The sequence below is a fragment of the Tauraco erythrolophus genome, chromosome 7 (genome assembly GCF_009769465.1).
Source record: "Tauraco erythrolophus isolate bTauEry1 chromosome 7, bTauEry1.pri, whole genome shotgun sequence".
NCBI classification, from domain to species: Eukaryota; Metazoa; Chordata; class Aves; order Musophagiformes; family Musophagidae; genus Tauraco; species Tauraco erythrolophus.
The window spans coordinates 46,105,980-46,121,804 of record NC_141471.1 but is presented as its reverse complement, the minus strand read 5'-3'; the positions used below and the strand labels follow the sequence as shown (position 1 = coordinate 46,121,804).

The following is a 15,825-nucleotide window of genomic DNA, read 5'->3' as shown; positions in this document are numbered from 1 at the left end:
ACAGACAAAGCAAATAGCACTATAGCTGGAATTTCTTCAATTGATTTAAGCACTCTAAATAAAAATGCAGAGAAACAGATTACCAGAAAGACTTTGACCCTCACACGATAAGGCAGTGAGGGGGGAAGAGGTCTGCAAAGCCTCTCCCTTCCATAGCCACAGAAAAGGGGTTTTGTATACCTGTCAACCTTTTTTTTTTTCCCCCCCCTCATTAAACAGGCTATACTTGCTTTACCAATGTAAACAGTTACCTAAAATAGTTTAATTTCTGTTCTGAAGCACCAGCTGCTACGTGATGCTCAGTTGTACGTTACTACAGCATTCATTACTGTCGTTTCAGATTTTTCAGGATACAAATTTAGCCCTTGTATCTACAGTGTGCAAGATTTGCCTTGTCTACCTTACGAAATGACAGTGTAAGGCAGCAATACTGCAATCCCGTGTTAAACAAAAGCAGCTTGTCCAACCTAAACTAGCATCCAATTATTCTGTCCTGTCAGCTCTTGTGAGAACTGCAGCTTTGCTTCTTACACTCCAGATCAAAACCAGCCTGCAGCAAGAGTAAAAGGACATTGAAAGAAATAATTGAAAAAATAATCATGGGAGTAACCTATTTTGCAAGTTTAATTTCGGAGAGCTCTGCTTCCTCTCAGTTGTTGAAAACAGTTTTTAGATTTCAGCATTCCAGTTTACATACTGCCGCTCCTCAGCTGAACAGCGATTTCAAAAAAAGATTGACAAGTATGCATGTGCCAAGGACCAAATTGCAGGGTTCTTTGGTGCCGTCAGTCCAAATTCGCAGCGGATTTGAAGGATAATATGTACCAATAAAAAAAAAAAACGCTGCTAGACTTGGATAGCAGCTCTGTCGTGCTTCACATTACAAATCTAAAACAGCTGTTCTCAATAAGCCAATATTTTTAATCAGACATTGCCTGAAAATTTTGTACAATAATCTGGACCAATGATGGTTCTGTACCCTCATGTTGCTGTGAAACATGACTTGAGCTAAAGGCAAAGACTGGTTATCTCAAGGACAACTGCTTCGTATTAGCAATCATAACAGTGTATTTAAACTGTCTTCCTGTTGGGTCTCTTGCCTTTCTTTAAAATTAGTTTATTCTTAATGTAGCCACGCTTCCTTTTGGAGGTCTAAAAAGAAAAACAGAATAAAATGTGTTAGTTAATGATTTAGGCTTGACCGCGGTTTAGTGATGTGCATTTCAATGCCTCATCTTTAGGTTGATTTTAAAGAGCTTAAGGATAATAAACCCTCATCTAGGTATTATCCAGTTCTTGGTTTTAAAGTTGGGATTGTTAATTCCTGCCCAACATTTGCAAGCCCTGTCTACCAGATCTGTAGAGTTGTTTCAAAGCTTGTGCTGAGCCAGAATGAATATGAACCAACGTAATAAAGCTCTAATATGCCCAAAAGAGCAGAAGCGGAGTAGAGTTGGCTTTGCTTGGAAAGACCTTTTGCATCTTTTGCACTATTCAATTCTCTGAGAAGTTAGCAAGGTGATCAACAGTAATACCTACTCAAAGCAGCATTTTTCAAAAATAAAAACTGGATAATCACATTTTAGTCTTTAATCCTCTGCTGTTGGTCTGTAGGCCCGTTAGTGCTTTCTGCTCATGTGTCTTTATCAGCATATTTTAGGTTGTTTTTTTTTTAAAGGCAGTAATGGGGGAAGCGTTAATGTTAGTCTTAGGTAATATTAAATCCAAAGGTGTATAAATACAGTTTTAGCTCATGGCAGTTGGAATTGTGTGTTCACCATGCCTGCCACAACGCATTAGAAAGTCAGCAGCGCCCACACTTGCTGCGCTGTGCTGTGCCCATCAGCAGGCTCTATGATGTCAATTAAATATAAACTTTTAGTAACAATAATAGTAATATTATAAAGTGAGACAGAAACAAACTAATCTGTGATACTCAGACATGTTACATCTCTGAGCTTGGGCAATGTCATCCTAACATGGAAGAGCGGTAGGAGATGGACTGAATTGCCAGTACGGAAGCCACTGCTGGAAACCTGTGGCTACGAAGGAGCCCTTCAGAACACATTTAAGAAATCCTAGTTCAGACATTGGCCCCCATGCTCTTTGCTGGTCCTTGGGTTTCTTAATGGGAAGTAGAGCCTGCTTGTGCTGTGGGAGCTGGCAATGGACCAGAATTTGCATCAACTTTTATCCCATCTTTAGACAGGGAACAGAGATGTGCACAGCTTCAGTGGGGTCAATGTGTCTGTCATTAACAAATACAGCCTTGCTTGTCACTTAAGATCAAAAGTTACAGTGTAAGTGCATGATAGGCTCAATAAAGCTTATAATTTCCTTTTTAAGGTAAGTCTAGCTTCAGTGACAACTCCCAAATGCCTTATTTTATGAACTTGCATCAAATCACAAAAATAAGCATCTTTACCCTCTAACATTCTTTACTTGTATTTCCATGACGCAGTGTAAGTTTACAGCCTACACTAATTTAGTGCGTTACACGTGTTTCTGACAGGATTCTGGAATTCCTTTTGTAAGACTTATTTGAATATGTGGAAAACAGATGTTGTGAAGGACAGGGCTGCTAAGATTCTCCCCAGCTCCCCTGGTAACACATCTTAATAGGCTGAAGTAGCACACCACAGCTAACCCTTTTAAAACCATGAAGATGACTTCAAACAGGAAGCAGCCAGACACTAAAGTTCCGTCAACAAAAGTTTCATATTTAATTTATTTAATACAAAATCGCCATTTTTAAACTTCTAGGCATCACTACTTTCAAACAAAGTCAGAAAGCAACTTCCACATTATTTTCTTAGTGAGCCATAGATACTGAAACATGAGTTGATGTACTTCAGAGATTATACTTCCAGTTACATGAAGACTTAAGAGTTGTAACAGCCAGTGACACACTCTATTTCCAGTTAGCATTCTGCCTAAAAAAAATCTAGCCTTGTGTCTTCACATGCTTTTAAGTTAAGCAGACAGTAAATTAACAATTATTACCAGCAGGCAGGTCTGATATTGGACACTAACATGAACAGTATCCGTAACATTCTGGCTAGTGGAAATGCATAATTCACCAGCTACGTGATTCACTGTTAAAAAGAAACTGCCATCATCTCCTGACCCCTCTCAGTTACTTCACTGGGAACCCACCTTCTTTGACAAATACTTCTGTTTCGGCACAATGTTGGTTACTCTAGGTTTATGATCCAATGTCTCTCTGTTGTCTAGTTGTTTCACCTTGTATATTCTAACAAGCCAGTGCTCTGAGGTAAAGGCTTCCTCCAGATGTTTAAATTTAATGTCTTTGTTGCCTATCTCCGCATTGCGTGTACGATCGAATCCAGGGGGTGTCCGAAAATCCAGCTACAAAAATTAAAGTTGTGTATTAGTTTGAGACAAAACCCAAAACACTTATCACTGCAAACTGCGTCACTTCATGCCACAAGGCAACGCTTTCAACTGGTCTAGTCGAAGGACAGCGTTTGTCTTGCACTGGTTACTACTACACAGAAGATACTCTTGGTTCCTTTTTATAATTGAGGAGACAAATTGATTCTTACTCCTACAGATGTTTTAGGAGAAGGCACTTCATGTCTCAATAGAGATACCACATCTGCATTCAGAGATGAAACTACTCAAGGGAAAGTCTGGGGTGCAGCACCTGTGGTGGCCTTTTAGCATAGCTGCTCCCTTGTGCTCTCGCTTCTACAGTGCGACAATTTGTGCTTTCACTGTTTTCCACGCAAGTCTGAAATAGTTCCTGTTTGTCAGTTAAATTTGACCCCCACGTCACAAATAAGATCCACTGGCATCAGTTTTAGCTGAACAAAGGCTTCTTGTGCTAACACATCAGGATATGAAGGGCCCCTGGCAGCAAAGGGAAGAACAGGGGAAAAAAAAAAAAAAAAAAAAAAGCAAACGAGGCAGATTTAGCTCCATACATACACGTGATGGTCCCAAAGGGGAGTGACAACTCTCGCTGAGAATTATGCCCCTATTACATAAGTGCCATGTTGTTTAATACCCTGATGTGACTTGGATAGAAACCAGATCGTTTCTGATGGATATTAAATAGTCGATTAACAGTTACACTTCTGTGTTGCTATTAAAAAAAACAAATCTAAAGCTCTCCACAACATAACAGTTAATGCTTCAGCAAGCGCACTGCATTAATGGAATTAAGATGCTCGTCTGGGGCAAAGTAAAGGACAGCAGAAAGCCGAGTGCAAGAGCAGGTTAGCAGCAGAAACACTTTTTTCTAAAGGTTATAAAGAGTACAACATGCCTAGATGTGTTTTAATTTGTAAAGCTGGCTCTTACCTCCCATTCTGCTACTACAAGCAACACTCAATCTAAAAGACGGAAAATACATCAAAATAACATTTGTTTTCTCACATTTCAATTAAGATTCAGTGTAAGCTGTAGCACTAACCTGCATCTCTCCAAATCTGTAATAGGACATTTTATACATGAGGCAGTTCAGCAAAGTTGGAGAACCTGCCTTGTCTACCCGGAACTCTCCCTGAGGGGTAAAGTAATCACTTTCCTTTTAAAATAAAAGAAGACACAAAGAGTCAATATAAACTAAACTACTATTTAAGGTCATTTCCCATTCCCTTCTCCACACCAAAAAAAACACCTTCAATGCAGAATCCACAGAATTTTACAGTTTAAAAGCTGATTTAAGCTAGTCTTAAAACAGAAAATGAGGGTGCTCATTGAAGGCAAAATAGTTATAAGCAGGTAGTTTGTAACCCAGATCCCAAAGGACTAATCTTCCTAAATCCATATTATTGTGCTGGTACAAGTTTTGTCACTTCACAGGAAGCAGTTACCGGAAGACTGATCTCAAAATATGAAAGTTGGTTGGGCATCTGTAAAAAATTGTTCTTCAGAAAGGTGAAAAGCACTGTTCTGTTGATATACAAGGTCTGCAATGTTACTATAAGCTTCATATATGCACACTGTTTAAACAAAAAATTCCTGCCATTTTCATCTCCAGTACAAGATGAAACTACATACACGGACTACTCCCTTTAAGCCTGTGCTCAATATCTAGAGGTTTCTGTTAGGCTTAAGCAAATATTACTACAGACTTCTGCAATCTCTGAGATGTTTGAATAACTTAAACTCTACATAAGTCAATATTAACACTTTAACTTGTTTTCTACTATTACTGAGTTTGAAGACGTTTGTAATGCCAACCATTTAAACAGTCTGAACACTTCTACTTTTTTAAAGCAGGATGGTGCATAGTGAGACACACACACGCAAGAATTACAAAAGATATCCTGTACTTTTAGTATCATGCCAAAAAAGTGAAAAGCTTTTGAGGTTACTGACCTTTCAAAACCATAAATATTGAAAGAAACTGGCCTACAGGCCTCTGCACTCCTACTGTTCTACGAAAACAACCCATAACACATTTTTCAGATAAAATTACAGTAAATAGTGGAGATTTCCCTCCACTGTAATAAGCACTACCAGAAAAGCAACAACATAAATAAAAGTTAAAAAAAAAAACCAAAACAGTCCAGATGAACATACAGAAATACAGTATTCAGCCAAGAATGCTTCCGTTTTCCTGTGTATGTTTCCACTTACCCGAATATCTTTGGGATGTTCCCCCTCTGCTATTCTCACCATCCACAAGAACTTATTAATATCATCACCAGAGTAGCCAATCACACCACCAAAAATAATCAAAACATAATCCACATCCAGGCTTCTCATGATCTCGTATGCTGCCGACTCATTTGATGACATTGCCTTTCCCACCTGTATCGGCACAAAAATACCTTAAATATCTGCACAGCTGCCCGTTGAACAGATCCACAAATCAATCTCCTGCCACACCAAAGCCCAAAAATAAATACACCTGCCAACCAAGGCCCACGTTTTCATTCTAGAGAAAGAAAACCCATTGTGTCTATTTAGAAACTCAAAAGCCCAACCTAAATGGAAGTATTTTCTCCTCTGTAAGAGGAGTGCTGCCTGTTGAAATAAGTGTTTCCAGTATAAAATTTAGCAATAAGGGTTTTCCTTTTGTAGCACTTAGAGACAAGTCATGGCTGTATTGCCAAAAACTTAGTGTTGCGGAAAATACCTAATTAGAAATTATTTTCAAAGCTTTAGGCGCAACACAAAGTGAATAAATTATTTGAAATGTTAGTAATTTCTTGGCGTTTTTTTGTGTTGATGTTTTTGTTTTTTCCTTGAGCTCTGTCCTTCACTGATGAAGCAGCCATGCTGCATTGTACTCAGGAGCACACAGGCACCCTCAGCGTGGAATTCAACGTTAAGTTTATGCCGAGAAAACGTCAGAATAGATACACCCTCTAGAGGAGTTATAACATAGTTTTGGCCTTGAAAAAATTTTAAAGCTGTATCCAGAACCTCTTCCATACTGGTCACTTCCCACACTTAAAGAATCCACTCAGGTCAGTAGTTCCATTTGCTATTGAAGGTCTGGCACTTCAGGCATAATAGTATCTCGCTGTAGCAAAAGGGAGTAACTACAACATACGTAATTCTGCATCCGAATCGGTACATGCAGTTAAGAACGTCATTAGAAACCGCTAAGCTTAGGCTGCAATCTGTCAGAAAGAGCGAGAACCTCAGCTTCGTGGCCGTTATCCTAATCCATGTGAACTATCTGGCAGATTTCCATTTCTGTGCAGACGGAAGTCAGCGGCCGTGTCTCCGAGGCACGCCTCATTTAGCGCCCAAGCGCAGGTATCCGCCATAGCACGTGTTTATTGCTTGGCTCCCCTTTATGGAGTGCTCATTCCGAACGGGACCTGACAGCGCCAGCAGTCACGCTGGAGAAAATTCTTTATTAAAACCCATCATTGCTAATTGCTGTAACGTGTACAGTTACTGTGCTTATGCAATCCAGATGGCTCCCACGGTCTCTCTCGTCGCCTGACGTGCCTTGTCCTGCAGGGATCTGTTGGTTTAGGTGCAGTATCTGCACTTCCACCTCTGGTAGAAGAGGCAGGCAGACAGAGCTATCCGAGCTGACCGTCCATCTAAAACACACTAATGCTGTCAGGTCACCCATCTCAATAAAAGTGCCTTTGTACACGGGAAGGCTTGTTGACTGGGATTAGCATCAACAGTACAATTTTCCAAGCTTGCTTTTGGCTGATGTGAGTTCCCTGCCCCTGTCAAAAGCACGTCCATAGGATTCCTCCCTTCCCCAATACGCATTTTTTCAGGACTTTGTATGCTCAAAGCACAGCTTGATTAATTTGTTGATTTTGAACACTGCTTGTCTGCAGATCTGGTCCAACTGCTGTAGCAGGTACTGACACAGGACAAGAAACTGTCCCAACATGTTCCTAAAGCCCCTCCCCTGTTCTGCCCGCTCAGTATGACACAGGTCTTCCACGAAGAAGCGGCCCCTGCGTGATGGCTGGCTGTCATTACGCAGCCCCCAGGGAGACTGCAACCCAACTACAACACAGAGCATTCTTTTGTTTCTGAAAAGAAGTTTAAGTTGCCGAGGGTGGTGCTCCTGTAACCACAGGCAATGCCTTTGTGCACAGGCACACATCTTAAACTTATTCCTCACAAGAGAAAGAAATTAAATGTACAAATGTTTTGTCCAGTTGCAAATTTGAGAAGACAGAATCCTGTCAAAATCTGCAGCAACTCCATTGCTATTCATAAACTTTTTCCTTAATATCATACTCTCCACCAACAGATATTTACAATTTCATACTCTACTGCAATGTAAACATTTTGGCATTGTTACTCCATAGAAAATTGCCACCCTTACCAGGGCTATGTGGCTGTTGTTCCAAGTATTGTTATCAACCAAGGTTGTCCGGTTAGCCATTCCCGCTATCTGATAACCGTAGTCCCACCACGACATCACTCTGGCGTGCTCGTCTGTGTTTTGTCTCAGCCAGTAGTAAGCTTCTCTGAAGTCATCTAAGATATTCCGAGTGCTGGAAAACAGAGTTCCTTTTAGTCACATCAGTACAAACACCAGCAACAAACAAACTGCACTATGATAAATCCGGGCTCACGAATAAGGGTTTTCTGATCCATTCAGGTCCCTTTGAGGGCTTCAGTCACCAACAGTTGTAAGTCTGAATCCACCAACAGCTGAATGGCCAGAAGCTGAACTGCTTCTGAAGATGTGACTAAACGCATTTTATATATTCATAAACAAGTTTTCCCAATTGACTCAAAAACTTCATTGTTAAAATCATAATCTTTACTGGCTTTGGATGGGATTATCTTTACATATTTACATTAAATATTTCATAAAATCTTGTATCTTTTTGAAAATTAGAGTATTAAGAATTTTTTATTCACGTGACAATTCTGCCTTAATATAATTAGAAGTGATTAAAAGAAGGTATAGCAAATTGTAACGCAAAGGAAGTGGAAAAGCCTTTGCCCTTTAATTATTTTCAGACCTGTAGACCTTACTTACCCATCATGGTTATAGGAAGCGAGAACAACGCTGGGGCTGGAGTACGCGTTGCTAGTTACCCAGGTGCAGTGGACAGCAAACATCATCAACAACATGAGCATCAGCATAGTAACAATGTTTTTGATATTGGGACCTAGTCCTTCTTCAGTTTTTTCCTGTTCAGATACATGTTTTCTCACTTTGCCTGCCTAAACGAACACAAAGACATCAGTTACAGCAACTTTTATCACCCCTGACAATGGAACCCATGCCTTTTTCTTCACCACATGCACCCCATAAATGCTACGAGATACTATAAAGCTAGTCCAAGTTGTAGCATATAACTAAGTATGCACAAGAATATTTTGACAGTCCAGCAACTTGGAACAATGGATGATTCCTTGAAAGCCTCTTTCAGAAGAAAAAAAAACCCCAACTATTATGTGAGGGTCGATGCATTACACATCTTTGGTTTGTCTCAGTATGATGATGCCCTTTTATAAGGCAGGGTGGAAAAGAGAAAGGCACAGGTATTTTCCTTGAGGAAAAGGGGGAAACCCAAGTTTCATGCATTGCCAGGGTCAGTGTAACTAAGCCTAAGAGATAAAAAAACCCAGTACCTAACAGTATCTCCTTCACGATGAAGAGAGCATGCAGGTTTATGTCTAGAAATATTTTTCTATAAAATATATTATTCTTTAATTTCACCACATCTTAGAGGAAATACAAGATGGAAACATGGAGGCATTCAGTGGCACAGAACTGCTCTAAGCGGTTAAGGAGAGCGAGCAACTGTCTGCCATCGCTTCCATAGAAAGCTGGGTCAACAGGGTACCCTTCCCTTTAGGTTAAAGGCTCATCACCGAGAAAACTACAAGGAACCACTTCCACACTGACATGGATTTTTTTTTTTTCAGGACATCAGTTACACCTTATTGGGGAACATCAGTACTTGTTCTAAAGTTCAATGCTAGTGATTCAGACCTCTAGTGGCATTTAAAATATTCTGACCAAAAGGAAAAAAAAATAAAATAGTAAAAATAAGCTTTTTACTGACTCCTAACTTTTGGTGCCTCCCCTCACCTTATCATACAGGTTGCCAGGGTTCCTTTTGTCATCCTCATCACTGCTGTCCTCTATTGGTGGATTTTCCCTCTTCATATCATCCCCCAAATAACGCTCAAAGACATTGGAGAAAGCAATTGCAGACAGCATACAGACCACTGGAGTCAAGGTGAGCATCAGTCGAACCATCACACCAGCAAAGTAAACGGCGCTGATGGCGTACAGAGCAACTGCAGGGAAATAAATCTACTGATGACATTTAGAAAATAGCACTCGCTCTGACTGCACATATCCATGCTCTCCATAAAACTACTTCTGGAAGTGGGTTGAGCATCTGTGCGTATAAAGACTTGAGTGTGCATTTTGCATTTCAATGCTTTTTAATTTACAGAGACACACTTCAATTAATATTTATCCCTTTTCAGTCTCAAACCCTTCCTGAAGTTCATCTTAACAACTGTTAACAATAACACAACCCCATTTTCATATGCATTAATAATGTGTCAGAAGATACATTATTAGTGAAATTTAATATCACACACCAAAAATACTACTGGAATAACACAGGAGCTTCATTTGATTAAAAAGGTCAAACAGCTCTAGGCCAAACAAGTTATTGAAACTGAAAAAGCAAAAGGAAGTGTTAGAATTTCACGTAAATATCAAATTTTAATTTAAGTTAGAGATATCTGTGGACAAATTGGGGGCTTGTCTACATTATAATTCCATACAAATGCTATGATATTGTGAGCCCTATTCTGAAGCAAGTTTTCCTGAACAGTATTATCTCCACTACCTCCCACCCCCAAAAAAAAAACAAATGAGATTTTCAGAATAGTGAGGAATATTCAGAACACTTTTCTTAGAAGGCAAAAAGCCCAAACAAACCTGTATATACTGTTTAGGAACATCTATTGTTCAAGTAATAGTGGTTATTCCTTGTCTGCTACAGTTTAACATTTTTGTGAAAGGTTTGCCATGGAAAGCATGAATGGACAGTGATTTATCAGGATACATCACAAATATTTTCTACTTTGCGGTAAAGTAGTACGGCTCTCCGTTCTCACTCACAGGTCTCTCTATGCTGACTTAAATGGATGATGCAGCAGTAGGAGGCTGAAAGCGAGTTGCCCAGCACTGGTCTTGACAAGGACTCGTTGTAAGCCAGAGCACAGAAGACCCCAGAGCCACTGAATTTAACACGTGTTCCCAGTGCCCACACACCTCTGAGGTAATCCTAAGAGGCAGCTATGTTGGTCTGGAGCCTCCCGTCCCGGTAAAAGCCCAAGACCTGAGTGATCTTTACTCCTCCATATGGGCTGCAACTTCAGATTACATCCTTGCAAGCCTCATTTGCAACCTTAAAAGTCTGCTTTCACAGTACAGCTTTGTACAGATTTGTTGTCACTGACATAGGGAGACCTCACACCTCCACTTCGGCTTGTGTCTTATCTAACACTTGTTCCACAGCAAGTAATTCCGTTCACTAGAATAGCAGAAAATTTGGAAAGAAAAGGCATTTTGAATCATCTGTGATGGGATGAGTGCCAGACACCCAGGGAAGGGTCGGTTGCCTTGCAGGCTGCCTGGAGAAGGGACTTTCCTTTGCACTGAGCTGTTCATCTGGCTGACCTGTACTGTGGAACTGTGCCCCCACGCGTGGTTTGCAAGACCAGCATGTGGAAGAGCGTGCAACTCCAGCCACAGGACAGAACCACATGGACAAATATTTCAATCCCATCTCTTGGGACGATACTCCATCACCATTTCCCCAATCTCTGCATTTTTATAAATGGTTTAAAAGCTGCTGGGTGCAGGCAACTTGTAAATATCATCTTTAAACACGTAACTTTTAAACCTTTTTTAGAACAAGCTATATACTAGCTTTGAGTACACAAAACCAAAATAGAATCAAGTTGAAGACAAGATTTTTAAAAACAATTTTTAAATATTTTCTCTTACCAAAGACTCTTTCATCATTGATGTTTTTGATACAGAACCACAGCCCTGCTGGGAAAGTACACACGAGAATATGCAGATCAAAAAAGAAGGAAACCCATGTTGTAGGCTGATGCTCAGACACAGAGGCAATGATCGGGATGTGAATTTTCGCATACCTTTTTTAAAAAAAATTCAGTTCAAATTATTTTGAAAAGAGAAAATCATTAAAACTTGCAAACATTAGGAATTCTAAAATTCACAGGAAGCATTTCAATTTAAAATGGCAAGTGCTCTATTCAGCAGAAATCTGATGAAACTTTTATACCAAAGAAGTCTCCAAGTCTTACTGCATTTAGGAAGTATTTGGTGTATAGAGTTATTTAAAACACCAATATAAAGGATTATTTCTATACTAATTAAAAGAATGAAAATTATGAATGTTTTGTTTTACTACATCTAAATATGAAGCCAAAAATCATAAAAATGAACACACACAGCTATGGAAGCCCCACCATTACATTTTGAAGAGATAATCATGCACGCCAGTAAATTTTCTAGATTTCCAACACTATTTCAAAAACTCCCCTCTACACAGAATACTTTAATTTTCTTAGTACAGAAAGTTACAGTATTAAATACTAGACCGGTTACTGATGCCCTCACGTTCTTTTAGATGCTGAAATAAAATCAGGCCTTGTCTACACTTGGAAATACACGTCAGCTAAACAACATGTCAAACACTCAGTGCAGAGAAGGACAAAATTGTGCTCTGCATTAAAGGAAGCCGTGCATACAGGACCTAATCTGGGCTGCTACGTGACTGAATGGCGAGGTATCAAACATACGTCCTTTTCTTCACTGAGATATAGTTCTCATTCAAAACTGCATTGTGTGTTTTAACACAAGATGATTTTCTAATGTAGACAAGCCCTCAAAAGTTTAATGCTTTATATACATAGACTACTTCAAAGGCAAAGAACAACATATATATGTTCTTCAAATAAAGCTGAGGCTTCTTTACTGACATCTATTCTACTACATTTATTACAGAGTTGGTACAGAGTCCTGTATGAACTGGACTTTGGAGCCTGAAAAAACCTGAACTGCAAAAGTTTCAAGTTCTCTTATCCCTGCTTTTGATCTTAAAAAAAACCTACTAATTGTATTTCACCTTAAATACATTTATCTGAGAAAAATATCTTGAGTTTTATTCCTATTCTCCTGGCTGGCTAAAGAATCCAACATTGGATTTTTTAAAGGTTAACTAAACCAAAATATTAACTAACTTGGGTTTTTACCCATGAAAACACACATGAATAAGCTAGAATTGTTCAGAGTAGACATCTGCATACACAAAACGGACGTATGAACATAATTAACAGGCAACATGCAAGATCATATCTGCAACATCTTTGTGATATTGTGCAATGTTGTGCAATGTTACACAATGAAAATAGCGTAAGTTTAAGGCTCTTTGTAATTTTTTAAATGTGTCCTCGAGTGTTGGTACAACTTTGGGTTATTTTATGCTGAGAAGCACTACAATTTCATGTAGAAAAACACACCATGACATATTCAAAGACTTCCAAAGAAGCAAGAAATTTAACGCAAAAATTAATGAGATGGTTGCAAAGATCAGGAAATAGTAATAAAAATGCTCTCTTTTGGTAACTGATTAAAGCCTACTGTTTTCTCCTTGACTGGAATACTAAATGGATTTGAGGATGAGGAGAGCAAAAGATTATTAGTTTTCAGTAGAATGCTATTGATATCTAAATCCTTATATCCTTTATCCTTACTTACCCAGTGTCCCACAATGAATAAAATCTGCCACTCCAAGGAGCAATATAACCTGAAAAAGAGAAGAGGAAAAAAAACCTTTTACTGCCTAGGTATTTAAATCCAATAATTTTTCTACTCCCTCAAATGATAGCACAAAACCAAACAAATTTCATTGAACTTGTAATATATGTGAACCAGACCTACTGCATTAGGCAGGCTATAAAGTCTATCAACCATGAAGCTAGTTTTAGAAGAACACTCTCTTACAAGATTGCGTTGTACTCACCGAGTATCAAGACACACACACCTCCAAAAGTCAAAGAATGCAATAATAAATAAAATATTTCTCAAATAACATGACAGATAACAACCTATACTCTGTAAAGAAGTATAAGAAAAAGAAAACATAATTTATAAGAAAGAATTTAATTTTTCTGACATGCCTGAGCAGGAAACTGGGAATGATCTATAGCCAAAACACCAATACTCAACGGAATACTGGTTTCCTATTGTTTCTCCACTGATGGATCTACATGACATGGAATATAAAAACTGCTACTAGACATGCTGATAAGTCTTACATATTATTTTTTAAAACAAAGCCTTTAGATACTTGAATATCATAAGATGAAAAGAAACAGTATCATTATTAGATGAAAGATAAAAATTATTATTAAAAGTTATTAGTAAGATTCTTCTTAAGTTTTACTTCCACTTTCCTTGCAACTGTTTCAGCTCCCTCTGAAGACAGACAGACACATTGAAATAGGAGAAAGTTAAATCCTGTTATTTATTACCCAAGTCTTTGTGCATGACACAGTAAGTCTTCCCTCAATCTGATATTCAATATCAGATTAACTTGACTGAAAGTTTTAGTTTAATATCTAGTTTAGACATTTAAATATTGTGGTTAATGTTCTACAACAAGATATATTTTTCCCTTCAGTCTTCAGATGTAAAGCTTGCTCCCAAATCACTGCATGCACAAGAAGGAGCTACCAGCAGATGGGGAACTACCGGTAATGGTCTCCTCTGGATGTACACAAAACATGAGGATTAGATGGCATTCACCTGAGGGTGTTGGAAAGTTGGCCAATATGCATCACCCAGCATCTTCATCAGGGTGATAAGGGAGGCCTCTGGCACCTGGAAAACGGTTAATGCTACATGTCTAGGAAAGGCAAGAAGGAATTATGCAGGAAACTACAGGGCAGTAACCTGAGTCCCTGAAAAGATCATGGAGCACAGCCCCCTGAAATACAGTATTAAATGCTTTTTGAACCATTTTCCTCATTTCTCATTTATAAGCTGAAGAAGAACTGGCTGGACAAACAGACTCTTCGACAGGTTGAAAATTGGCTGTACTGACAAGCTCAAAGTAGTACTCAGTGGTTCAGAGTCCAGCTGGTGGCTAGTAAAAAGTAAAAATATCCCAGAGGCCAAAACAGTGAACCATGCTAAACTGAAAAGAGTGGCTGACATGCCTTACGGCAGGCAGGAGTTCAATCCAGAAGCTCAAACTCCTTCTTCCAGGTGCTGCACCTGGGATACAGGCTCCAGATGTGGGCACCCTTTTGCAAAAGGATTATTAAGAAGAGAGAGGGGGATCAGAGTGCCGTGACATGGTCAGGATCCCAGATCACACAGCATACCAGAAGCTGAGGGAATGAGGTTTGTTCTACCTGGGTACAGGGATGCTGATCAGTGAATTCCAGAAGTTGAAATCAACACTTCCTAAGAACTTAACATAAGACATACTTTGCTGCACACTGAGATTAGAAGCTGAATTTTGTTTTGATAAGCCAGTCTGAAAATTTTTGCTAAGTATTAATAAGACCTGCTTATATGTAGCGAAAAGGAAATCATAAACCATCAAATTTCATAAAATTTTTAAACAGAGACGCTAAGCATTCTTTTGGAATCATGGTATCAGTATTAACAAAAATAAAACTGCTATTAAGCAGTCCAAAATGTTAAACAACTGATACGAAAAAAATTTATGCCAGAAACATTGCTAAAAAGAAGAACAACAAAGAAGTTGGTTAAACTAAAAACAATTTAAGTCTCACAAAAGGTTTTTTCCAAAATAAAACTCTGACAAAACAGAACTGTATTTGAGGTATTAAGATCATGCAATTTAAACCAAGCAAAAATCAATTTTTGCATGGATAAAATATATTTAGCTAGGAAAATAAGATTGCTTTTTCTTCATCGGAGGAAGGAAGTATGGTATTAGATCACAAAGGAAGTATATCATGGCATCAGAAGACAGCAGTGAGCCACCTGGGGATGGCAACCAAGCAAACTCAAGCTTGTTTTTGTGAGATTGGATAGAACTGCCCTGAAGACTGGAGGCTGAACCACAGAAGTAGAGTAGAATTTACAGACTAATTCCAGTCACGCAGAAATCAGATTCAAGTATTTCAAAAAGTAAGCAATCTGACCTTGACCTATCAATGCTATTCGGAACAGATTAGCTGTACGTATCTTCATAGCGCACTTTGGCTATAGTTATGTTCCTCATCCAGTCTGACTTCTTACATCATTACGTGGACTGTGGGTAAACCCGAAAGATTGGAATGATGCTACAAATGCAGCCCAGA

General features: G+C 38.9%; 1 protein-coding gene across 2 annotated transcripts in view; it reads right to left on the bottom strand.

Moving 5' to 3' along the window:
* Positions 1 to 205: 205 nt before the first annotated feature.
* Positions 206 to 15,825, bottom strand: part of STT3B (STT3 oligosaccharyltransferase complex catalytic subunit B) — a 51,723-nt gene continuing 36,103 nt past the window's right edge. For both annotated transcript variants that reach the window (XM_086614615.1, XM_086614616.1), the window contains 9 exons: positions 13,244 to 13,292; positions 11,462 to 11,616; positions 9,518 to 9,729; positions 8,456 to 8,643; positions 7,790 to 7,961; positions 5,611 to 5,784; positions 4,439 to 4,552; positions 3,157 to 3,369; positions 206 to 1,152 (listed from right to left, as the gene is read on the bottom strand). In XM_086614615.1, coding sequence (XP_086470741.1) covers positions 1,072 to 1,152; positions 3,157 to 3,369; positions 4,439 to 4,552; positions 5,611 to 5,784; positions 7,790 to 7,961; positions 8,456 to 8,643; positions 9,518 to 9,729; positions 11,462 to 11,616; positions 13,244 to 13,292 — 1,358 coding nt within the window. In that variant the 3' untranslated portion in view covers positions 206 to 1,071. The remainder of the gene's footprint in view (positions 1,153 to 3,156; positions 3,370 to 4,438; positions 4,553 to 5,610; positions 5,785 to 7,789; positions 7,962 to 8,455; positions 8,644 to 9,517; positions 9,730 to 11,461; positions 11,617 to 13,243; positions 13,293 to 15,825) is intronic.